At 34.1% G+C, this 26,370-nt stretch overlaps 2 protein-coding genes across 2 annotated transcripts; both read right to left on the bottom strand.

Moving 5' to 3' along the window:
* Positions 1 to 1,145: 1,145 nt before the first annotated feature.
* On the bottom strand, positions 1,146 to 16,750 carry LOC132551814 (protein kintoun-like). Its single transcript, XM_060215959.1, has 3 exons — positions 15,101 to 16,750; positions 6,774 to 6,932; positions 1,146 to 5,419 (listed from the first exon to the last, which is right to left on the bottom strand). The coding sequence occupies exons 1-3, from the start codon at positions 16,748 to 16,750 to the stop codon at positions 4,238 to 4,240; spliced, it is 2,991 nt and encodes a 996-aa protein (XP_060071942.1). The 3' UTR covers positions 1,146 to 4,237.
* A 2,990-nt stretch (positions 16,751 to 19,740) lies between these two features.
* LOC132551848 (uncharacterized) lies at positions 19,741 to 24,930 on the bottom strand. The gene is made up of 8 exons (XM_060215992.1): positions 24,795 to 24,930; positions 23,812 to 23,933; positions 23,280 to 23,334; positions 22,859 to 22,907; positions 21,939 to 21,982; positions 20,973 to 21,043; positions 20,283 to 20,357; positions 19,741 to 19,894 (listed from the first exon to the last, which is right to left on the bottom strand). Exons 1-8 carry the CDS (start codon positions 24,928 to 24,930, stop codon positions 19,832 to 19,834), a joined length of 615 nt encoding a protein of 204 aa, XP_060071975.1. The 3' UTR covers positions 19,741 to 19,831.
* Positions 24,931 to 26,370: the final 1,440 nt, after the last annotated feature.

The following is a 26,370-nucleotide window of genomic DNA, read 5'->3' on the forward strand; positions in this document are numbered from 1 at the left end:
ATCTACATTGCCGAGTCTATAAGATTTTATCTCACGAAAGAAAACCGTGTTTTCTGGACAACGTTTCGTTGTCATGCTGAGCCGAAGGGATGCAATTCTGCCACAATACGACTGAAGGGTCAAACTAAATTATTATATACACACACCAAAATGTCCTATTATTTAACACATCCGGCCTTAAACCGTCTTATATTTTATATCCATGTTCGCCGGAAGCCTCTCCGACTCCGGATTGTGTATGTAAAGCCCCCGCATCCTAAATATTTCATTGTTTGTAGATTTATATACCACGCTCGTGACTCTGCTAACACACTCCTTAGTCTATCTTAAACGATATTTGAGACCGATCTAGTTATACATATGAACAGACTCGATGGTATTTCTCAGTAGGTGTTTGAAGATTCAAAGACATTTGATACTGCGGCCTGAAAGTAGATGAAGGTTGGCCCTAATCCCATCATACTTTTGGCCAAACACTATGTATCATCACGATAGAGCTCTCAGTTACATGAAAATTCCAACTTTAAATGCGAAAAATCTGCAATCCGGATTTTCAGAGTCCTTTATAAGTAAAATTTCTACATTTGTATTAATTAAATTATGATTTAATATTAAACTAAACACTTGTGACCTCGAGTGTGTCAGTCATTCACCGAGTAAACTGCGACATTTGATCCAAAGTGTCCTTGAAAGGAGTCCCAAAGTTCCTTAAAGAACTTGATTTCATCATGTTGCTGGCTCTACTTTTGACTCCTTCGCTATCCTCAAGCCAGACGAAATGAAGGTATTAATTTTCATGCTCTCCGTCATTTTATGATGAAGTGAAAGCTTCTTTGACTATAATAAATGTCACCTTCAAAACAACCAGAGTTCATAGTGGACATCTGACCGTAAATGTTTAAAATTCCCCGATGTGAAAGTTTGATCGTAAAACTTATGCAGTTCCTTCTGTAACACACTATTTGACCTTTGATATTGAAAATAAATCAAGGTTATTACCTAGGAAATCTTATGTTAGATCCATACAATTGTTTCTGTTAAATAACAAAAACAAAAATGGTTTTGGTAAACAATGGACCTAAATCAAACCACAACTTCAACTTCTATGATGAAAAGGATCCGTGAAAAGAAAACAACTACACTGGTGAAGTTCAAGTTTTATTTTCCAAGTCACTAACAGTTTCAAAAATAGCTTTTACAGTGTTTAACAGATCGCTGTATGAAAATAATAACAAATTTTTAATCTTATTGGAAAATGTTGACAAATTTTTTAAAAAGCCAACAAAAATATTTAATATTGTATCAAAATGCCATGTACGATATACAGGATACATTTTTCACTGCCACCTACCCAGACAGAATAATTTGTGCAGTTTGCAAGATTTTTACAAAAAAAAAAAAGAAAACCCACCAGTTTAAAAAACTTATTTTGTATTCCCAACAGTCAAATTTCTTCCCAACAGATCACCAATATATTGGTTGGAACAGTAACTTTGCATCATACACATGTTTAAGGTTACTTAAAACCTATTTTCCCTGATACTGCATGGTGCTGTTATATCAGAAATTGTTGACAGGAGTAAATCATATAAAGTATAATAGATCTCTGTTGTCTGGTTCAACATCATATACATGTTTATATGTAAATAATTGTTCATTACTTGTTTGATGACAATATCCTACTGCAAGTTGATATTAATCTTCATTTCAGAGTGAAATTATCAATGCAACATGACATGTAATATTACAACAAGAAATCTAATAGGGGCCTTGGAGCTCACCATTAATTGATTTTTACTTGTTTTTCCCTCTGTATTTTCTCCTAATTGTACAAAATTTTAAAAATTCTTTCAAAAACATTGCCATATCAATCTTTACATCCTTAGATGGTCATATGTCTGGGTTTCTTTTTCTGAAAAATCAGGACACAACTAGGGACCAAGGAGAACCTACGTATGAAGTTTAAAGATGAAATTTAAAGATCACATCCACTAGTTCTCATGATATAGTGATAACAAACCTTTATAGTCAAAATCCAAGATGGTCGCTTGTCAGTCATTTGGTTTCCCTTATCAGTCTCACAATAAAAAGTACTAGCGACAAAAGGGAACTTACATATCTTATTTTAGAAAGATCTGTCCAGTACTTCTCAAGAAATTGGACGGAAGGACAAACAATGGACCAGTTTGGATAGCCTACCATCAGTTGACATTTGGCTAAAAATATCCTATAGATAATAGTTTCTTATAAAGTGACTTCTTACTTTGTACTTAACTGAACATTTTTTTGTTTGTACAATTTCATGGACATTCTGTATGTTTTCTTTTATAGAAAACTCTACAGTTCAACAATTTTCTGACCAAAAGCAGAAAATATGTGAATCCTTAACAACATCAGATAACCTCTGACAAATACACATTCCTGTATAAATGATTAAAATAGAAAGTCAAGAACATGTTAGAAGCAACATTTCTGACATATTTCACCAACAAATCCAGTTAAATATTTCTGGTAAGTATATCAGGTAAACATGTCCCATTTCATAACATTTTTGTGACAGTTAATGACGAAAGACACAGCACAAAATATACTTTTCATGAACTATACTTTCATTATGGAATATTTGTGTCACTTGCTGCTGATAATTTTAACAAAGTTAACTACAATATTTTATTACGACTTCTCTGTATCGATCAAGCTATTTCTATGTCAAATTCTTCTTTCAGTACAATTTCTCTTGTTGACAAAGAGACCAGTAAAAGTGAATAAAAAAAATAACATTACATTTGTGCCCATCCCAGAGATGTTATTCTCAAGATAACCTTTTTGCACTGTATTCTGTATATTATAGAGTCAAGATTCAACATAAGGATATTCACAAATTTTCTCAGCATGACAAACACAAATAGGCTGAAATATTTGAACATTTTGTAGAGTTTTTCTCTTTTGAAATGAAAGTGAAATTAAGATTAAATTATTTCAAGACAATGATAAAAGTTGTCACTTGGTCTTGGAATACAGGCAACCTCACTATTTCACAGTTCATTGATTTGTGGTTTCTCAATAGACTCTTCCATCTTTCTATCAATGACAAAGGTGTTAGGATAGAGAACACTATAAACTTTATACATAGTATCACATCAGGTACAACCTACAGGTACATCATGTAGCATGCTTCCTACTGTTGAACAAAGGAACATCTTCTTACCACTAGAGAAACTTTCCTGGAACCATCAGATTTCAATTCAGAAAGGTCATCACAATGATAAAAAAATTTAACAATGCCTTTTGAAACATAACTATATATCTTCAGGATTCAAGATTTTATCAAAAAATGTGTGACTTCTGAATAACAAATGCTTATAAAAAATTACTAAATATAACTGATTGTAAGTTTGTTGATTACTTGCTTTTAAAAAGCTAGGATAGATAACAAATTCACATCATACTTCTAACATCTCCTTAATATGACTAAAACTGATAACCAAGAAATATGAATTCTTTGAAAAGATGAAAAAACCCAGGTTGATTAAGTCTTGTATAAATATGACACGTTTCATCTACAAAAAATCAACCTACAAACCTGGTGCTGCCGTACATGATGTGTATAATGAGTATGAGATCAAATTTACGAAATTTTATCTTACAAGTACAAGCATACCAATAGTACCATAGTTTTAAAATTATTAACATGCACTAGTAACAGAAATGGTACGGTTCCCTTTTAATATTTATACAAGTGTTCTCACAGCCCTAGACTGACTGAAAAAATCAATGTACACATCTGCGTCTCGAAGCGTTTCTGAAATTTCATGATTCAGTTTTGGTATTTGAATGATTTTGAAGTTAATGTATAGTGCTGTTTTGTATACATCAAACTGAAAGCAGAAGTCCAGGCTAAGAGTAACAGAAAGAGCTAGACATATGCAAATTTGTAAATGTATATTCAGTATTGAATTTCTTCTTACACTTTTATCATATATTGTAGACCTGTTGATTTTCCTTCGTAAATCTTTTTTTCAAACATATAATTGACTTCAAATATCCAACATCAATATACAACTTGTAAACAAAGATTTGAAACCTGGCATCACATACCTAATTTACAAAGGTTTACAAACAACAGAGCTGATCCCTATATATGTCCTTTAGCTAACAGGTTCTGTGTATTACTGTATCCCCTCCTGTTGTGAAATAACACTGCACAAAATTGAAGCCATAAAAAGTATAAAATCATTTAGTCCACATCCAGATCAAACATAACCGCATTTGAGAACTCAAAGGAGCACTTAGTGGCATGTTCACTATCTGGCTGATCCTTCCAGCTAAGCATCGTTTCCACCTGATTGTCGTTGGCTGGACTAGACTCGCCACCTCCCTCTGTGTTACTTTCCACACCAGAGTCATCTCCGCTGCCCCTCTCCTCTCCTGTTACTTTTATCACAGATTGATCCGTCCCAAGGAGGTCCTTGACCCCTGCCCGTGTTATCACTTCACCAGAGGAAATGGACACATCCTCCCGGCCCCTAAGACTAGTAGTAGCTGCTTGTTGTGTTGGTCCCCCATCATTTGCTGCCTGATGTTGCTTGTTATCCACACTCTCACTCAAATCTGCTTTCTGAACACAAACATTCTGAATTTCCTTGTTACCTACACCTTTAGTCCGCTCATGATTATCATTACTTCCCTCACTTTGTATCACATCTGCAATTTTTTGCTGCTTTGTGTTAGTCCTTGAATCAGTCTGATTTTCCTCCCCGTCATCATCACTGTCTTCCACCTTCACACCCATCTTATCCACCTTTGACAATTTTTCCTTGATGTTTTGGACAAACTGTGCTTCTCTGTTTGATTTTTCCTCCAGCCTTGTACTAATTTGTGGAGACAAGGATTTTTCTAGAACTTTATTTTCATTGGCGGAAGTTACGTTAGATTTTTTGGACTCCTGGTTTTCAACGATGGGCTGAGCTATAGATTCGTCACCCTCTTCATTCTCACTATGCGACTCTCCAGTGCTGCTTCGGTGATCCAAATCATCTCCACTACTTCCTTCCGACCCTCCACTGTTGTTACGTAGTCTGGACTGACGTTTTTCTTCACGTTTCCTGTTACGTTTCCTTTTATTTTTCAACGTTGACGTCATTGTTGTGACGGCAGTACCTGGCTTGAAGGTTGTTTTGTCCACACGATCGTTGAAGGAAACTGACCTCCTGAGGTGGAAATGCTCGTCACGAGGACTAGTGGGGCTGCCACTGCTGTTGCTGCTGCCGTAACCATCACACTCGCTCGACTCGGACATGGACCGATTCTTGAGAATGCTGTGAAGACTTGGTGGTTCCTTTTCGTGAACCACTTGGATCTCTGCCGAGGAAGGGACATCTTCAACATCTTCTACCTCCTCCTCTACAGACCCAGACTTCTGTAACAGTAAATTTGGACATTGCAATAATCATTGATATTCTAGCTGACTTCTACCAGTAACAAATGAAGTAAAAACTCTTCAGTATTCGGGCAAGATTAAATCAAGACAACAGCATCTGAAAATGTTTATATATTCAGAAAGCTACAACACATTGTTTCCTTTTGAAGCAAATTCTATTTGTAAATACATTTCATAAGAAGTGAAATTGCCTGGAATGTGCAACCCAACGTTTTCAGAAAATTGCTGTATCAATTTCTTCTGACAAGACAAAATAGATATGTAACCATGTGACTCATTACATACTCTCTGAAATCATGTTTTAGTCCTGGATCATTTACATTAAATCTTCTGTCAATTAACATTGTACAGTAAGAAGTTAATGAAATGATACCAATGAACATCAACTAGAATTTGAACTTCATATATTTTTTGTTGCCATCATCCAAAACTGTGGCCCAAATGTTTGAAATTGTGCTAGCAAAGTAGGGCACGAACAAACAGATCACAAAAAGTACACAACATTTCCACTCAACAAGTATACATCCACAAGTAATGTGTTTAACAATAAGCCTATTAGCAGGGATTAATCTCAGTTTTAAAGAAGAAGCTACTTGCAGACCTAAAGGGAAACTAGACTAAGCAAAGGAGCATTCAAGGGAAAAAGCCTTAGCCAAGAGCTGGGACTGCTGGGGAGTAAGGGCCTAGGGCAACCCTCAGTGATTTTTTTTCTTCAGAAATCGGTACCAAATAATGCATTCTGGGAACATCTGAGGTATTATTTGCAATACAAAATGAGCATAAAAGGATTGAATTTGTTAGATTAATAAGGAACAAAATTCTCATGTGTAGAAAAATTTATTGGTGAGAAACTGGAATTTACCCATCAATAGCAGAAAATTAACATAGTTCGGGCCTTGATTTGTTACAATTTTTTCAAAACAAACAATTTTTGACCGTACATAATAATAAGATCTAACTGAAAACAATTATAATAAGATGTCAGAATTTACTGAATATGGTTTATCATTCTTGGCCATAAGAAAATTAAGCTATCATGAATGATAGGCGATTTTATAATTGTGTCCTCTGTCACAGGAAACTCTGGACAAAAAAATGGTTTCATTCTAATGTATTACCTAAATTGCTATAATTATTATAAAGAATATTAAGATATTTCTCAAATTCCAATCAATTTTCATTTATTTGTATGCCACTGGAGAACTAATTTAACATATATGTATATTATGAAAACACTAATCAAACCAAAGCATGGTTAGTTGTTTTGAAAATTTATAATAATTATCACAATAAAGACATCTACAGCTGTCTGTTTACCCTCAAAAGCACCAACCTTGATGTCTATTTGGAGGCGTTTCTGCGTCATGTCTGTGACTTGGATCATTGGTGAGTCAAACATTGCTGCATGTTGGTCTTGTTTCTGGAGTGCAGCTTCTGCTTCCAGTTCTGCCAACTCCCTCTGAAGGTTGGACTCCGTCATGAACAGAAACTCCTGTGAACCAAACAGTGTGTTGATTAACTAATACGATCTATAAATATATTTACCACACATTGATTCTACAGATCCCCAGCCAAATCAGGTTTCACATCAGAAGCTGATCTTAAAATACATTCTTTGTCAAACCAGAAGCACACAAGCCTCAAGATTTTTGTGTGCTAGCTGCTTGTGTTTTTCATCGCATTCAACTACACCATACATACTTGAAAAACTACAACATGACATAGTTTTCCAAAAGCAATTTCTATTGACTATTGCGCAAGTCCGGATAAATTGTACATGCATGTGTCACTCCATAACTTTATCCATAGTGATGATGAAATCTGGGTCAACGATATATGGAGTCAATATCATGTCATGAGAAAATACATGTCACTAGATTCTTTAAGTAAGCATAATCACTGATACAAGTAATTGGTATAGTATACAACACAACCATTTTAGAAAGAGAAAAACATATCATTTACTTTCAACATATCTTAACTTTGATGTCACTATATATCCATTAGAATCAAACATCTGAAAAGACATGCCAAGATTAAGCAAGAAGAAATTCACTTATAAAGATATAAATTTGCTCACAAGGCTGGTGCGAAGTGTATAATGTTGAAAGTCCCTGCAGAATGATCCTCCCCCTAGTGACCTCAGCCACTTATCAGTCTATACATATGCATCACAGAGGTAAACAAGACTAAACTCGGTCAGTGTCAAGGCCAATCTGTTTAACACAAGGGTTTTCCCATCTGTGACAAACACCAGCTGAATCAGCATTGAGATTCACGAGCTGCATGAAATTTTATCTGCCATGTCAACTTTTTCATAAGAGAACAGCATCAATATTTCATATATGCAGGATCATAACTTCTACAATCTGTGTTTTTAGAAACATGTAAATCTCATGTTATATATATTGCCAGTACATGTATGTACATACAGATGTGTATGATCAAATGCCTTGAGGATATCACCTGGCATTTATACATATGTAAACTTTACCCATCTGAGTATGTGAGCTGTGCCAATTTGAACAGTTATAAAATCTGTAATTGTAGTATAAGGAATGATGGAAAATGCATGTCACACAAACACTCATCTTAAGGTCGTCAAGTATGAGATTTATATGTCAAATGAGAAACTTTTTAAAAGCTAATATGATCAGAATCAGCTAGGTAACTAAATAAAATATCTCAGTACCCAGGCTTCCATCATAACGATATAAGTACAGAGTATATGTGAAGCCTTTGAAATTCAAATATGCTGTGGTGCACTTGAAACTGATGGCAAACCCAACAAGTATAAGATATATATAGATCAATGGTGAACGGCAGGTCAGTCTGAATGACAAGTTTAATATAATACAAACAGAAGAGCCTGGCTTTGTTACGCATGTACCTCTATCAATCAATTTCCTGATAATTAATTATTGATTTCAGCCCTGTCGAGTATTGTTCTGTTATAATTGTCAGAGTACTTTGGTACATGTACCAAGTAGAGTTTTTCTAGACTCCTATCATAAACACAAGTATATATCACATGAAGTAATTATAACAGAGAGAAAATTTATTTACTAAACTGCTAATATTTCAACCAAACCCATCAAGCTGTTGTCATACTGACCTTGGTTGTTTACTTCCACAATATAGGAAGTAAGGGACAGTGAATTATTTTACAACTATTTGTTGGTACAGTCTGATGAGGTTTACCATATATGTTGACCTATTTGTATGAATAATATATATAGAAGGTGAAAGTCTGAATGTATGGAGTGAATATGTAGGGACTAGGCTGCTTGAATGTTACGAGTGTAAATCCTTAATATATTTTAAGGAAAAAGGAAATGTGTGAAGGACAAAAGGAAAAATTCTAAAAGGTTAGGGACAGATGTCATGGAACTGCTAGTTGTGAAGAGATGACCATCATATAATTGATTGCAATAAAACCATGAGCTGGATATTAAAAGATAGATTTTAATTTGACGAGATTCAGAATTGGGAGTCGACTGTACAACATCAGGATGTAGGTTGTATTTCATCAGATTTTCTGTACTGTAAAATAAGTACCAGGAAGTATTAAGTGCTAAATTGGGAAAACTGCTCTTTAAACACTTAAGTTAAAATTTCCAGCTTCTATGTCACTGTACTATGACAATAAATTATAATGAAAACTCTTAATACTTTTAACTATTTCAAAAAATCTTTGCAGAGTGCAGAACCTATCTACATGTATAATACTTGATATACAACCAGTTGGTAAACAATGATCTTATATAGAACACTTACCCATAGCCAAACAAATGCTGCCCACACAAAATGTACAATCTTGAGGAATATGTTTGGGACCAGCAGCCACCACTGAACCAGTACATGGTACCCGGTCCTGTTTACCTGTGCTACTTCACAATTTGAATTCTCCATGCTAAAACTCCAACATTTTATCCTAGACTAGAAAAGCAAACTGACAAGTCCACACCTAGACACTGTGGAGGTACAATGCCACACATTGCATGCTTTTCCTGGTAAAATACACACAGCTTGTTTACACCTGTGTGGGCCCAACTACACTGTTACTGTTCTGGAAGCTTAGAACATTTCCCCTGCGACCTTGACAATGTCAGCTACACCTGAATGAGCATGTATTTATACCATCCAGTATATAGTAACCGGCTGTCTGCACAAAATACACACACTGTAATACACCACACTCAAAACTTCAGTTCAACTAGTCTTTAGACGATTCCTTCAGGAATGTCTTGTACTCCTACACGAAAACAGAAATAGACCATACATCAGAGGTGTAGCTAGACTACAGCCATCCAACTTCAAATCACCATCCAAGTGATTTACCTGGTGTGTTGTACATGACAACAAATCTGCAACTTCACTCTTGAAGCACTAGTCACTTCTAATCATTTCAGCAAGTGAGTGTATTGATGGATTGAGCAAGTAGGTTCAGCAGTATTGAATAATAACCACTTTTTTTTCTTTCCAATGTAGGGCGAAAGCTACATTGCTTTAATATATTGGAAGAAACAGTTAAATAAAATTGGTAATTATTAACCAACCCTATCCTTGTGAACCAACACTTACCAGGAAATAATTGACCTGTATCCAAATTATCATCACAAAATAATTTTTTTCTTTTTTTTCATGAGAACTACATCATTACATTATCCAAGAATAAAGTGTTTAACTTAAGTATTTTCATAAATAATTTTATACAGTTAAAACAATTGTCTGTTTGAACACTAATGATATTTCAAAATGAATTGACCAAATCCACGTTTGCATGTACTTTCAGGTGTGTTGCCTTTCAGCATGAAATTGTTTAATAAAAACCTCTAGATAATACAAGTTATGTACACCTCTGTCCTTTCATCATTATATTTTTACTTGACACAACCGACTATTATAGCCGTAAGAGCTCAGGTCAGACTGTAAATGGGAGTTGCCAACAGTATTTCACATCAAATGAATGGTTATAATGTAATAGCATTAACCTGATTCAATTATAACAAATGTAATCTTCTTAATGAATGTAGTTGTAGAACATCAATATTGTATAACATGTCAGATTGCCAATTTACCAGGCACCAGATCATTGCCAGCTTGGCTCAAAAGTTCAAGTCAAAGCAGGTACTAGCATATACATGTATATTCCAGATTTCTCATACCCTGTTAATTGATCAGCAAGCAAAAATAACTGAAGTTATCAGGAGACCAGTGTAATGAATTCTGTTGAAACTTCATCAGAAACTTTGATGATTCTGAAGTAATGCTATGTAAATCTATATACTGTAGCTACCTAACAAATTAAAGGCCATCATTTATTTCAATGCTCCCACTATGGATCTAACCCAGGACCTCTGTCCTTGATTTACACAGAAGTGATGGCCCCAACCTGGACACAATTGTTACATAGGTCTTTAGGGACAAAACTCAAGATCTCCTGTTTGTGCTGAACTGATAAAGCTAAAGAGGAAATTGTCTTCAGCTGGGTGGTAAATTGCATAAAAATCACTGCATTAACCATCTCTTCAGAATGTTTTCTATATTACACTTAAATGTTACAAACACATTTAATTTGTAATTAATCCTCTTCAATATAAAATTACACTACCAGGGGTAATTTAGTTGCAGATCTTTCATCATGTGATGCATGGTTAAATGTTTAGGGGTGAGTATTTGGGAGGTTTTAGAGTGTGTTACTGTTTCGATGTTTTCAGGCAAATATTTGGGAGGTTCTTGCATGTGTTACTGTTTAGGTGTTTTAGGGCAAGTATTTTGGAAGTTTCTTGGTGGGTTACTGTTTGGGTAGTTTGGAGTAAGTATTTGTGAGGTTTATGGGTGTGTTAGTGTTTGGGGTGAGAATTTGAAAGATTCTTGGGATTTTAATGTTTGGGTGTTTTAATTTGGTTGCACTATCTATGGGGTTCTCGGGGTGTGTTATTGTTTACGTGTATTGAGGCAAGTATTTTGGAGGTTTATGTGTTACTGTTCCAGTGTGTTTTAGGGTGGGAATTCAGGAGGTTTCTCAGTGTGTAATTGTTTGGGACTAAGTACAATGGTGCCTGAATCTAAAGCTGTTCAGTAAAACACAATTACAGCATACATATAGTAGTTATATAAAGCTAAGAAATTACAAGTTCTGAGATGGGCTACATAGTTTAAAAAGTTTGCATCTCATGTGCTGATGTTGAATTGACAATACATGTATCTACAGTATCATCTTACTCAAGCTAGTATTTCTCTGAGAAAAATACCTCAATACCTCATACAATGTACCTACAGATCTCCAGACTCTCACCAAAGAATCGCTTATGACCTTACAGAATCTGAGGCATTATATTGTAAAACAGATGTTTCCTCACATTTCAGGTGCATGATAGAGGAAATTTCATCAAAAAATTTATATCAATGTCAGATGTACCAATCTAGTTCCACATGCTATTCACTAAATCACATTTTAGTAGAATCAAGAGGACCCATTGGAATGGGTACAATTTACAAATTCAGAATAGCCTGTTTTGTGTTATTGTTTTTCTCTGAACCTTTACGGGACCAACTGTCATATGTGACCTTATTTATTTCTTCCCTTCAAAGGTAAGATATGATTGTATATATCAAAAAGTGATTTCATAATAATAACAGTGCTGTTCTTACCACAATCATGTTTTCAGAGATGCACATACTATATAATTGAATATTGCTGACTAACGATCCTTTGATGTAGATTTGTATTTAATTTGTTTTTTTTTCAGTCTTTATTTGCTTTTCTTTTTGTATAGACCTGTAGTGTTTAGTTACAAGTCAAACATTTCACTTTCAATCATGAAATCATGAGATCATGGGAAGTGTATACCTTCTTCATTATTGTTTAAATATTAGACACCAACAGCCAAAGTAACATTTTTATGGCAATGTACCATGTGACCAGTCTCCTCATTTAATTTCTCACTCAAGTGTAACCAGTACTTTTGACTTCCCTAAAAACAGGTATTTTGACATATTTGAGCGGTGCCATATCGGCAGTAGTAATGCTATTTAGATTATGATATATCAGGATTTATCGAAAACATAAATTGCAAAAGAAAAACCCTTAAAACCCTAAAGGAAGCACCATATCTGGTCCATAATTTGGCCATGACAGATGAGCTGATGGTTAATGGCACAGTTCCCTTCTGATAGACCCAAACGACTTTTGACACCTTTATCAATTTGTGGTACAATATCCAGGTGAATAAACCACTCTACCAACTTTTGAATTAATTTTGCATCTAGTGTTTTGAGAGCAATGTGAAGGTCAATCACTATCATCTAAAAGCTTGCATGGTTCTTTATTTATAAGGTGATTATCACCCAGTCACGTAATGCAAATTAAACATGCCGGAGATCTCCACTGGCCTGGAGTGTTTCATTTACAAAACATGAACTTCTCAGAATCAAACGATCAGGGCAATAAATTACCCTGTTGACAATCAATCAAACTACTGATATACAAAATGCCTTACAGCTGTATCTGTTCATGTAGATTCAGGATAAACTGCATGTTCAGTGAATATTCATTTTATAAAGCAGCAAACGCTAGCCAGGAAAATTAGTGTTCATTAATTTGTTTTACTTTGCAGTGATAAATGTTTGCAATTTTGCTTTGACTGTGTAATTCACAAAAGTAAATCATAAAATCAAATCATATGTTAAAGAAAGTTTGTTCACAGTGACCTATGTTGTAAGTAAAAAAGAATTCTCTATCTTAATCAAAATAATTAAAATTTAACAGCCTGAGAATTATTCAAGACAATATCATGTGCTTTTAATAACTATAATTTAAAGTTGCTGCTGAAATTCACTAATTGTAAACCAGTCCCAATCATTGACATTCCGACAATTTTTTTTTTATATTGGTCTGAAGTCGATTACCATCAGAACTCCAGCCCTATATAAAGTAAAAGAAATAAGCAACCCACATCTGGTCAGCATTCAAAGGATAATTGTGGAAGGGAATTGTCACGTTCACATGCATACAAGGATCACTGGGTAAAATTTATTATAAGATAAAAAATCTCTCTCCTTCAAAAACAATGAGATTTTTTGGAAAACAATGAGACATATGTGATTTTTGAACATTTGTTTCTGTTACATTACTTTTGACCACAGTTGATCCATTAGTCGTTTTGTCAGCACAAGTAGCCAAAAACTGAGAAACTGGCTTATGATTACGAGGAAGAAACTTTTTTTAGGCGGCATTATTCCGATCATGTCGGTCCACTTCACCAGCACCACAGTCTTCTTCCAAGAGTTTGCATTTGGAAGGTCTCGGATATTATCTTATAGTTGTTTTAAGCACAATCACACTTGGGTCAGATCAGTGCTTGAACGACAGGGCAAAAATCAAACAGTGATTTGACAACGATTAAGAGTAAACATGGGACTGTTTAGTTTCATTTTCGGGAAAGAATTGGTTTCGTTTTGGAAAAGTAGAAGTTTCATTCTCGACAAAGGAGTGGTTTCGTTTAAAAGGACTGATTTTTTTTAGGTAGGCCTACGCGAGAATATATCTCTTGAAGTTTCTTTTGGTGTGATTTTGAAAAATATGCGAGAAAATCGCAGAATCACTGCCTGGAGAGATCCCTGGCATATTGCACATGGATTGAAAGGTTTGTTCTTTATCTACAATATTTTTCAAAAAAAGGACATGTCTCATAATACCATTACACCCCACCATTTGGGCATTTTGTATAAAGGATAGTACCATTAAGATTATCACTTTGAAATCAATATTGAAAAACAGAGATAGTTTTTTAAGAACATTCATTTAGAAAGTGAAATAAAGCTCAGAGCGTGTTTTTACATTTGTTTGGTTTATTTTTGTAGTAATATACGTCAAAATTTTTTTTGAAATACCTTGGGTATCACAGGATCCCAAGTCATGTGGTCGAGTTACTGACCATCAAAATATGGGTAGATACAGAAAAAGGAATTAAAATATATAAGTTTACACTTAACATTAAACACAACATTGGTATAAGCTTGTAGATAAAGAATGGACCATTCGATCCATATGCAATATGCATATAAATATAATGATTTCTTATCATTTGAATGCCGACCCTTATGCAGGTCACCTATTTTCTTCATTTATATCAGGCTGGAGTTCTGATAATCATCAACTACAGACCGATATAAAAAAAGGTTTTTAGAACGTAAAAACTTTACCATGTAACCCTGGTAAACTACTAGCCGCAATATACCACTCAGCTAGAGAGAACTTCTCTTTAGCTTGATTGGTTGAGCGTCAGACTAGTAGGCCAGGGGTTCCGGGTTCAATTCCTAGCCCAGGCATTGAAATAGTGACCTCTGTTACAACCATATACCAAATTTGAATGAAGTGCATAATGGAGACCTCAGCCTTTCTTAAATATCATACAACAGGCTTATCCTGCCACACACAAATTTCTTTACTTCGTACCAAATACAGAATAACTCATTTCAGCCGTGTGATACATTTGTCTTCGATAAAATGAAACTAAACAAAATTTATATCATTATTTCTTTCTTAAGTAAAATGTTCACCATGCCATTTTGGGTCAGAAATTTGAAACCGGCAAAACAAACCTGTTCTATGCTCATAACTTATAATAAATAAGTACTAAACCACATCAATACCTGTAAATCCTCTTTGGACGAACCAGCATGGAATCCATCCCAGATACCTCTACTGCAACGCTCTTTTAACAACAGGACGACAATGTTAATATCGTTGATATCAACACTGCAGTGTTCCGGTACAATAGTGTGGTTTTCTGTGAACTGTACACAGAATCTGTAATGTATGGGAAACCCTCCATCCCCTATAGATACCAAAGTGAGATTCATGGTGTTCTTGGAACTGAATGATTTTGATATGTTTTCGACTTTAACATTTCTAACAGCGAGGATAAAGGAAACAGCACCTTGATCCTGAGTAAATGTAAAATCGGGAAATGAATATGGAATGTCGATTACTTTAGCTTGTGCCACAGATGACAGTGATGCCTCATTTTCAATCAAATTGGGAGTTTCAATATCTGTTTCTTCCAAATCCTCCAATGGAGGTGGTTCATCAGCATTTACTTCAGTAGACATTTCTGTGTTGACAGTTTCGTCATTTGAAATTTCCTGAATAAGAGGTGGAACAACTCCTTCTGATTCATCTACTCCTTCAGTTACACCATTTATTTCACTGTTTCCATTGAGGTATGGCATCTCGGGTACTTTGTCAGCGATAACTGGCAGTGTAACTACAAGACATTTTTTTGTTTTATCAAATTTTGCACTCCCTTGGTCATCATCAACTTGATAAGGCAACTTCAAGTCAAGTTTATATTTTGCTGGCTCCTCCGATTTCAGTACCAGCTTCTGCTCAAACACATCAAGGTCAACTTGTGCGGCAGACGACAACAGAGGCAAGAATATTGTTATCACCAGCTCTTTTGGTCTAGTACTTGGTCGAGAGTCTGGAGAATTTCTATATTCTTGCAAATCCATGTCTGATCGATGAATTATTGTGTATTTTGGCTCTTCGGAATCGTCAAACTTAACAGTTTTGGAGTTTTTCTTCTTCTTCTTTACCTCATTTGCCATGGCTTCAGCTTTTTCTTGACTGGTCTCATCACTATACGGATACGGCATGCTGTTTAGGATATCATCCTTTCCTATTTTTGGGCCCTCGGCTGTTCGTGATCGAATGATCGATGGTGTTTTAACACCCTTGTATTTCATGTTTATCATTCTTTTAAGATTGGATCTGTCCACTTTCACACCAAATTGGTTCTCAATGCCGTCAACTGCGGTGTCTTCGACGAGCTTTCGAAACCTGTCATTCTCAGCCATGCGATAGGTATCGGGGTGAAAAACAACATCAAACACCTGGCATTTCTGTTTCGACTTGTCAACATCCTCCCTCGGAGGAACATGTGAATGTGGGATTTGCCAGTTAATGCCACGACGTCCGTCTTTGTCGAGTTTTGGATGCGACACCGGCTTTTGCATTTTATCAGACTGACAAATGTTAATGAACGCTTTTTTGTCGCCATCAATGCTAGTTTTAAGCACGTGTCCGGGGATTGGATGGATAAACTGCACGTCCATACCTTTTTCATTTTCGAGTTGTTTAATCTCTTCTTCATATCGTTTCCTGTTTTCGGGATCCGAAATCTCCTCTGCATATTCAACAAATAATTTTCGGAATTCCTCATTTTTCAAAGCTTCTCCTAATTTCTTCACTTCGTCTTTTGAAAGGTCTAAGTCTTCGAATTTTTTCGAACGAGACGCCATGATGTTTGCAAAACAAGTATTTGGCTGTTTATGTGAGCATGCGCAAGCAGAAGGGAAACAACTCTGATCATTTATCTTGACAACATCAAGTCGTGACACGTATGCATTGACTGTCAGCTTTCAAAGCGAATTTTCGAGAAACAACTGGACACGCAAACAATGGATTTATTGATTTCAAATATTAAATGTCTGCTATTCAAGACAGACGACTAAAAATATATATTATTTGGGGAACAAAAATGTAATCTGCTTTCATTCTATTTATTACCACCGAAATATTATCAGAATCATGATTATTTACATAAACAATCAACTATCATATATACCGTTGAAATAAATACAAAAATATGCCGACCTATTTGTGTTGGGAGTAGTTTGTTGCTATTTTGTGACGGGATCAAATGTCACCAAAATTCAACATCATATCTGCGACTTTCGATCGTACTACAAGAACCAAGTTGTTGTGAAAAGCTTTGTCAGCTTGATAAGATATCAGTAATCTAAATAAAACTAGAAACAATGTATTGTTGCCTTTGTTTTCGTAAAAGGAAAACACACTTTTCTTTTTTGAAGGGTGTAAGTACTCCCTACCCTCCCGTTTTTTTTTCTTCCACAAAATTTTGGCCATTTCAACATTGGTATTTCAACTTTGTAATCTCCTTTAAGCAAGAAAACACTTAACAAGTGAAATTAAACACAAATTGCTTGTTAAATATACTAATTTCAAAACCCTAGATTTTTGGTCAGAAATTCCTCATTTTAAACCGCTGCCTGATCAAGACTGCAGTCAGAGAATGTAATTACAATAAAAAAAAATCCTGTGTTGTCAAGATTTTATTTCCTGAATTTTTTGAGTGTACAGAATAAGAAATATTGTAGTGTCAGCCCAAATAAGTAATTTTACACCAGACCAAACGATGCTCATCAGATCAGAGTTGCTGAATGTTGGCAGGATATTAAAGAATTCAGATGCACATCAAAATATCCAGTACATTATTTTCCTGTGTTTGAAATGATACGCTCCTAGCTTTTTTTCCCATAATTTAATACAAATATTAAAACAAAAAATGTCATGCAGTTTTCTAAGAAATGAAAAACACCACCTGAGCAAAAGTTTGCCCATCATAAAGATTACAGGAAATTATACTAAACATATTTTGTTTATATTATATGTACATATATATCTATTTTAAATTCTGTATTTCTTTGTATAACAGTACATAATCTTCCATTCATACAAACTTTAACTCATTTCATCTCATTATCTAAAGATATGCAAGCCTTCTCATCTGTTTCATTATGAAATTTTAATTTTTAAGACACAATTTTAACAAACACTTATATTGCTGATCAAACAAATGCTATTTCATTTTTCCATTCATTAGTCATCCCCTGGACATTATTTAAGAAAGAATGTCTTGCCCTCTGCCCGATAAACAGGATAAAAATAAAAATTAAAAACAAGAGGGGCAGACAAACATTTTAAATTTTATCATTTATTGAAGAACATTTCGCCCATTCAAACACATAGGTTTAGGGACATTTATGAGCACAAGGACATTAAAAGCAAAGTCATTTGTGCAAAAATAAAACCAACTACATCTAAATCAAGTAACATATAGATCTACTCATTTTCATAGTTCTTGATTCAACAAATAATTTTTGTATCTACAATATTGTATGCACCTTTCATATTTTACTATGAGGATGAATGTTGCATCAGAACACAAAGATTTACACAGTATCTTCAAGTTATATTGTTTGTTTGTCTTTAGTGAGTATGTAATATTTCAATATTTTCTAAAATACACAACATTTGATCCCACTTTGTGTTTATTTCAGAAAATATTTTTTTAACCTTTTTTCCCCCAAAATATGGACTATTTTTTTAATGATTCAAAATTATTTTTTCTGACTTTATTTTGGAAAGATTCAAGGTTGCATTGAAGCTTTCATTGAAAGTTAAGGTGATTCCAATAGTTTGATGAATGGATGATGATGATGATGATGATGATGATGATGATGATGATGATGATGATGATGATGATGATGGTGGTGGTGATGATGATGGTGATGATGATGGTGGTGTGGTGGTGGTGGTGGTGATGTTGATGGTGGTGGTGGTGATGATGGTGCTGATGGTGATGATGATGGTGGTGGTGATGATAGGGGTGGTGGTGATAATGATAGGGATGATGATGATGGTGGTGGTGGTGGTGATGATGGTGATGATGGTGGTGCTGGTGGTGGTAATGATGATGATGATGATGATAAGGATAATAATGACGATGCTTGGGATTTAATGATGATGATAAGGAGGAGGTTGAGGCTAATTTAAGATGAAAATGTTGAGAAGAAGTATGTTCAGTTTAAATGTGTCGGCACAGCATACATTGGGTACCTATTGCTATCCCTGAGAAATTGTGGTGATGACTAAAAAGAATTTGTTTAAAATAACATCTTGATGACATACTTTTGAAACAATGACAATCAATTATAAAAAGGGTTTCAGAACAAAATTCGGGACTATATCATAGAGCCATTAATAAATGCTATGTCCAGTTACTGGGAAAAACCCATGAATATTCCACTTACGATGTAATCTAATATACAAGTCACTGCAGTACACTAAGGTCACTCGGGTGTGCAGATAAATGTTACATTTTCTCGTCCTTTCACACGTGGGAAATTATGGTTGGTACGCTTTGTTTTTAAAAGCATGTAAAGGGAGACAACTACATCTGACAAGGCCTTCTGGATTTTTATGTCATTAAAAGCTTCATCACATACACACAAATGTCACATATTATTGATTTCTGATGAACTGCTTTATTTTGTATGTAAATGACTGAACTATGAAATTTATATACAGCATGACACGTCACCATCAAAGATGTTTCATCGCACTATATGCAGATGTGTTTGACTGTCTACATTTGTGACCATTGTCCAACTGTGATTGGTCACTGAAAGAATTTGTTGAACAGCCAGTTCCCTTCTGTTGGTTACATATCTTCTAACACCCACTGCACCACTGTTTATATCTACAGACCCTCTTTATGTTAAAGTAGGCAGGTAGCTTCATGTTTCTTCTGATGGTAATGTCACATCTGCGGCAATTTTGTCAATGTCAACACCTAAATTCTGAATAAAATACAGATTGTCAGTTTTAAAGATGCTAGAATAAACAGGAGTTAAATAGGTTAAATAACAATAATTCCAAACAATTATTCAACAAGTTATACCCACAATATCGGTAGAAACCCCTCAAACCCAAATGTTTGATTTCTTTAAGTAACCTGTTTATCATTTTTCATTTGATCCAAATTATGTTGCTTGTAAAATATATATACATATAACAAAAAAAAAAAATAAAAAGCATCTTTCAATTAATTGACAGATGATGGGGCTCCTGAAGAGGACGATTAACTGAAAACAAATGTGTTATGATACATTGACCAAATACAACCAAATCCAAGATGTCTTCAGTTCTAATGGCACATAACAAGTTCTATATATGATTTACACCTACCTTCATATTTTCAAGTAATTTTGAGGATTCTTCATTCAAACTGTCAACTCTTTTCTTCAACAATCCCACATTTTCCTGAAAATCAAAGTGAACTTTTGAAAAATCAGCTTAACAAAGATGTTTTGGGGCACTATGAAACAGCTACTATGTGTATAATTAAAACCAACACTAGGGGGTCTCCCTCTTTTCAATGGAATTGAAACACATCCCAACCAAAATTTTAAAAAGAAAAGTCACTGTAATGCTCATAAGGATTGAGGTTGGTGGATCAAGAAGGATATGTGATACATAATAGGGAATTAGAAAAGGGAGATAATATTACTCTGAATGAAATTTCTTCTCTTCATTATTGATCTTTGCCCCACAATCCAAGTACGCTTATAAATAGCATAACAGTCTTAAAACAGACCCAAAAGATTTTTCTAAATTATCAATTATTTTCTTGGCTATTTTAAGTATAAACCCAGTCAGACAGAATCAGGTTGTAAATGGTATTCTCTTTTTACTTTTATTAGTGTAATAGACTGTTCGGTGAAATTTTATTTAACAATATTCAAGTGGTACGTAGGGAAGAGACTATACAGAAATACAACAACATCCTGAAAGTGAAGAAAACTTTGAAGACTTTGGTATAATTTAGAAAAGTTTAAGCAAACAATGCTGGAATGTTATTGCCCAAAAGATACTTACCCGTGCTACATCTCTTCTCTTTGACAGCACATCTCTCTGTGTCTGGTCATCATTCATGTGCTCAAGTGTCACTAGTTACAGAACATATATAGCATGTATGACTACTGTTATTAAAAATACAGTTAATGTAAAATCTTCACTTCTCTAGTCTTAAAAACATCATACACTTAAGACTGGTAACTACAGTTACCGAGAGATATGGCTGACGTTTATCAGAATCAGTACGACACTATAGAACTATGATATGTTGAAATATATTGAGATACAGGAGTTATCTTGCTAAATAATGTGTTTGATGCATGATGTCAGAATACTATAACAGCTATTAATAGAATATTGTGAGCTTTTAATAGAATATTGTACCTGTATTTGAAAAACCTTTGAGAAAGAAAAACTGTGTATTTTGTCCTGAAGAAGCCCACTGATAGGTGAAGCTCGTCGACAAACACTGAAGAAATTGAAGGACCTACACTGAGGCTGTTATGATTGATATTCTTCCTATGTTTTAAATGTATTTGACATTAAACATAGAATCACAAATGATGAAGGATAACAATTTCTGCTACGTACCTACTGTAGTCCAAATATTCAGTCTTTTATTGTCTCCTTTTCATTATTTCATTGCTAATTCTAATTTTTCAAATTTGGATTTTATGTTCCTAATGGCAAAAAATAAAACCAGTCGATAAAACAATAAGTGTTAGTCTAGAAAATGTTGTCTAAGAGAGTGACTGTTGGTCTCCTTTGCATCCTGTTCTGACATCAAACTCATGACTTACAGCGCTGCCTTGCCATTAAATATCTATAGCTATAAAAGCACTATACATCATGTACCAGTTCCACATCAGGATTTTTGAAAGTTATAATAATTTCATTCATTCAACTGATTTATTGAACAAATGGATTTAATTAGATGCAGTAATCTCCATTTCTAACTTCTTGGACATGTTGTATATAATATTATACCTGGATTGATGTTGCACAGCAGAAGTTTCTTTTCATAGCTGGTCCTGTGAACAGATGAATGAAAATGTGAGACTTCCATTTAAGGTCCATGTTCCTCCCTATCTCACGAATGTTCGTTTTAAACATTACAATACCTACAAGTTACAATGTCTAATATCACAATAAAATGTAACAACCAGTATGATGCTTTTACCCAAACTCTGTGCACAGAACTCTTCAGTTCAGTGTGTTTTTACCTTTGTGATTGGGGTTTTGACAAGAACCTGAAAAGCACTGTGATGATAAAAAGCATAAGCATATGAAGCTATATAGGAAGTGCATACTTATCTTATTGAAGTCAAAAATAACCATTACTATGAAATCGTTCACTTTTGTGGGGGATTAATTTTAAACTGATTTCATGGATACTCTAATCCACAAATTTATATATATAACTATAAACATAAGTATAAGTAGATGAACTGAGCTATACGTCGCCACAAAAGCAAGTGTCAAAAAGCAAGAGTGATTTTTTGAAAAAAAAAAAAAAAAAAAAACCCACAAAAATAGAGCTCCACAAAAATATGTGATTTTACAGTAGCAACTAACAGACATAGCAGATAAATGAGAAAATATCTGTATAACATGAATGACCCCACTCCATGCATATTATTATCAAAAATTATTTTACAGTAGTTGTCAAATATGACCTTTGACCCTTTAACTTATGACCACTTCTGACAATCTAGTTATGATACTGGGATAAACATGAACCCGATCTGATAAGACGTTCACAAATTAATATTTTAGTATGAAATGGGAGGGGATATTTATTGGCAACACCATAAATATGTCCCCTATAAAAAATTGCGAGGACATAAAGATACACATATGTACTTGCTATGAATATTTCTCAATGATTCATAAATATGTATCCTTACGTTTTTTCTTCCAAGGTTGAATTCTTTGCTTGCAGTTCCTCTATTTCACCTGTTCAAAAAAAACAAACAAAACTTGGTTTTAGAACCACTGATGTTAAGATAGTGTACTTTTAATACATCCAATCTGAAAAATCTAACAGTCTTAAAATCAATATCACAAATCAATATCAATACTTTCTTCATTATTTGTCCTCATAGACATGACCTTTCCAATTTAAGTTATCATCTTCCCTGAGATTGAGAAACATATTCATGATTGATTTACTTTGAAAAGTACAAGGTATAGCTATGGGTTACCTCACACCTGAAAAAGGGCTCTCCATTTTTCTCATTTTCTGACATATGCCTTGAATGTCTAGTGTGTACAAGATGGCTAAATGCCCTAAACTTTATAGGTCACAGTTGCTGGGAATCAAATTACCTGTTAAACGGTTTTCTTTTTCTTCTGCACACTTCTGGACTTCTGACAATCTGTCCTACAATTAAATCATCATATCTACACTAAGTGAAATGTTTTAAATGTAACAAGTCTACTCCAGTACAGCCAAACATTTACAGGTAACATTATTTTACACATAAATCACCACATTGAGACAAATTGATTTTATTAATGTAATCATGTTCATGTGTTGCTGAAATTTAAAATTTAAATATCAAAAGAGATAAAGCTTAAGCAGCTTAAAAGAATTTGGTTGAAAACTGACAGAGACCTCCACACAAGATAAAAAGTTTGAGAAAAATCAAAGGGCGATAATTCCTCCAAAATTTTTTAAAAGCTGATTGTTCTGGAAACACTGTATCATCTTGTGGTGATTAAATACAAGCCTACCACGTATGAAGGAAGTTATATACATATATAAAAAACCCACAAAAACCCAGAAAATCTTGGAATTGAACACTCGTAATGTCTAAATTAGACTTATTTTTTACTAAACTTGAACGGAGACATCTACCTTTTCCTGATTCAGCTTTTGCTGGGCTACTGCCACACTTTCCTTGTACTCAGATATTTCATTTTGCAGTCTAGAAGCTTCGTCAAGAAACTTTTCTTTTTCTGTTTTTCTTTCAAAAAATCGGAAAATAAACAAAAAATATAAAGATCAAAGTTCACTCATTATTTCCAACCTAACAAATGGGCTTCTACCTCAATGTTCTAATATGTCAAAACTATATATGTTTTTATATTGTGAATTGGATATTCCCACACTGATAACAACTGTTAACAAAACTTTTTTTTCTTTAATTAGAAATGAATATCTAGTTTTATCTGAGAAAGAAATATCCCAATATAACTTTGACTAAGCATATAAGATGTCTTTTCCTACAATTGTTGTGTATTGTAAGTGACAGAATATCAAAACAGATGCTATTCACTAATTTCTAAAGTATATCAATTGAAATCTGAATCTTTCCGTCTCTAATATGATAATTTTATGTCAATATTCACAATTATGCTTTAAATGTGAATACTGACATCATTTTAGAGCCATAAATTCAATCTAGCATTCAATTCAAGATACCATACATAAAATGTACAATATCTACATATATATACCGGTACTACTGAGGTAACTAATATAATATCACCCACCTATCCCCCACTTAAAGAAAATTATATATCTACGATGTAATTTATGTAACATTTGTGTCTTGATAAAGGGGCAGGTTGCCTCGAAAATTTGACAATTTGCTTGTCGTTGCTGTTACTTCATTGATTATATACATATGTATACACACAAAATTGTTTACATACATACACTATTAGTATATATACAACTGTACAATATTGGCATGGTTAATATAACTAATTTGAATGCATATTTTTTATTATCACTTGAATTATTTCAATACGAAAGTCTCTAAACAGTACTACATGCGTATAATGTTTTTAACTTGAGACCAATATATTATCGTGAGGTGTATAGATTGATATACCCTTTTCTGAAATGACTGCTCTTTGCTGTTGCGAACTGCTGTTTGGTTTTTATGTAAGTTGTTTTCTTTGCCTCCTCTGCAGGCTTCTTGGATGTTCTCAGTAAAGGGATTCCTGAAGGACCATTGAAAGTTGACATCTCAATACCTGTGTCTGAAAAAATGACACGATCCAAACATCCAATTGTCCATATAATTACATGTATATTATATTACATACAGATTTCTCTTTTACCTACAGGAACGTATACTTATAAATGCATGTGATTTTTTCTCTCATTAAATATGTTAAATGATAACACATTAAGGACAAAGATATTTCAAACACATAAAAAAATTATTAGACAAACAGTTAGTAATCTTCATCGCTTTTGAAATTAAATATCAGGCTGTTATACAGTGGTTTTATGTTTTCCTCCTTAATTAGTCATAGCTAATGAAGACAAAGAAAGGTAAAAAAAATCACATCCATGTCGGGGCATGTCAACAAGTACATGTGTACCTGTAATTGTACCATGGTCTGATACTTCTAAACATTACATGGTTTTGGAATGTAAAGGACATGTTGTGAAAAGTACACTTGGTCGATGTTTTGATTTTTTGACATTCTGTCAAATACAATAATCGATATAAAATAGCTTGTATATTATAGTAAAAGCATATGATTTTTAATAAAACCGATTGCAGTTTTGTCCAACAATGTTTTTGTTAGAGTATGAGGAATGCAGTGAATATTAATTATAAATTGTTATTTAGCTTAGTGTTGCTGTACTGTCGACAGGATGTACATTGAACGGGGTTTAGTACTAGTGTTTTGTACTGAAGATAGAATAGACAGTAATCAGGCTTAGTACTAGTGTTTTGGTACTGCTGACAGAACGCACTTGAATCGGACGCTCTATATGTAAAATATACGTAAAGCTAATTCTAAAACAGCAGGAATCACTGTTTCACGTAATAAACGTCAGATTCCTGAGCAGAATGTCAGACTGTTAAGATTCCTATCATGTGTTTACGCACTCTTAAAACGACAACCCACGGGTAATTTTCCTTCAAATTCAACATTTTTACTGCATGTGTTTCAATAAATACTATTGTATCGATATACAAAATCTAAATACTACTCCTCGACCCAATGTTTACCTTCACCGCGCTCAAACAAGTGTAGCAAGATCTTCGAAAAATCGTCGTTTTGAAATGGGCGGGTAAATATTGGGAGAGGTATAATAAAGGGAGATGACTCTGTCCGCATAGCTGGAAAATAATCATCTGACCTAGTAACAATTGATACCCGTTCATTTTCTTTATTCACTGATGGTCTCGCCTTTTTAAACGGTTAAATGTGTAAATAAACAATCTAGATAACTCTACATAATACTGTACTTAAATATTGTTATTCAGTTTGTGTTACTTGAAATACCAGACTTTTGGTAAATGACTCCAGTTAAAACAAATCTCAGTATTTAATATGGGATCTTATGCATTTATTTACGTTCTCCTTCTTCTTCCCGTTATTAACATTATTTATTGTTTGTATATATGTTTTCGTGTAATAATAAAGTCGAAGGCCTGCTTTGAAC

Source organism: Ylistrum balloti, unplaced genomic scaffold, assembly GCF_031769215.1.
Source record: "Ylistrum balloti isolate Yb309-2 unplaced genomic scaffold, AGI_CSIRO_Ybal_v1 Utg370220, whole genome shotgun sequence".
NCBI classification, from domain to species: domain Eukaryota; kingdom Metazoa; phylum Mollusca; class Bivalvia; order Pectinida; family Pectinidae; genus Ylistrum; species Ylistrum balloti.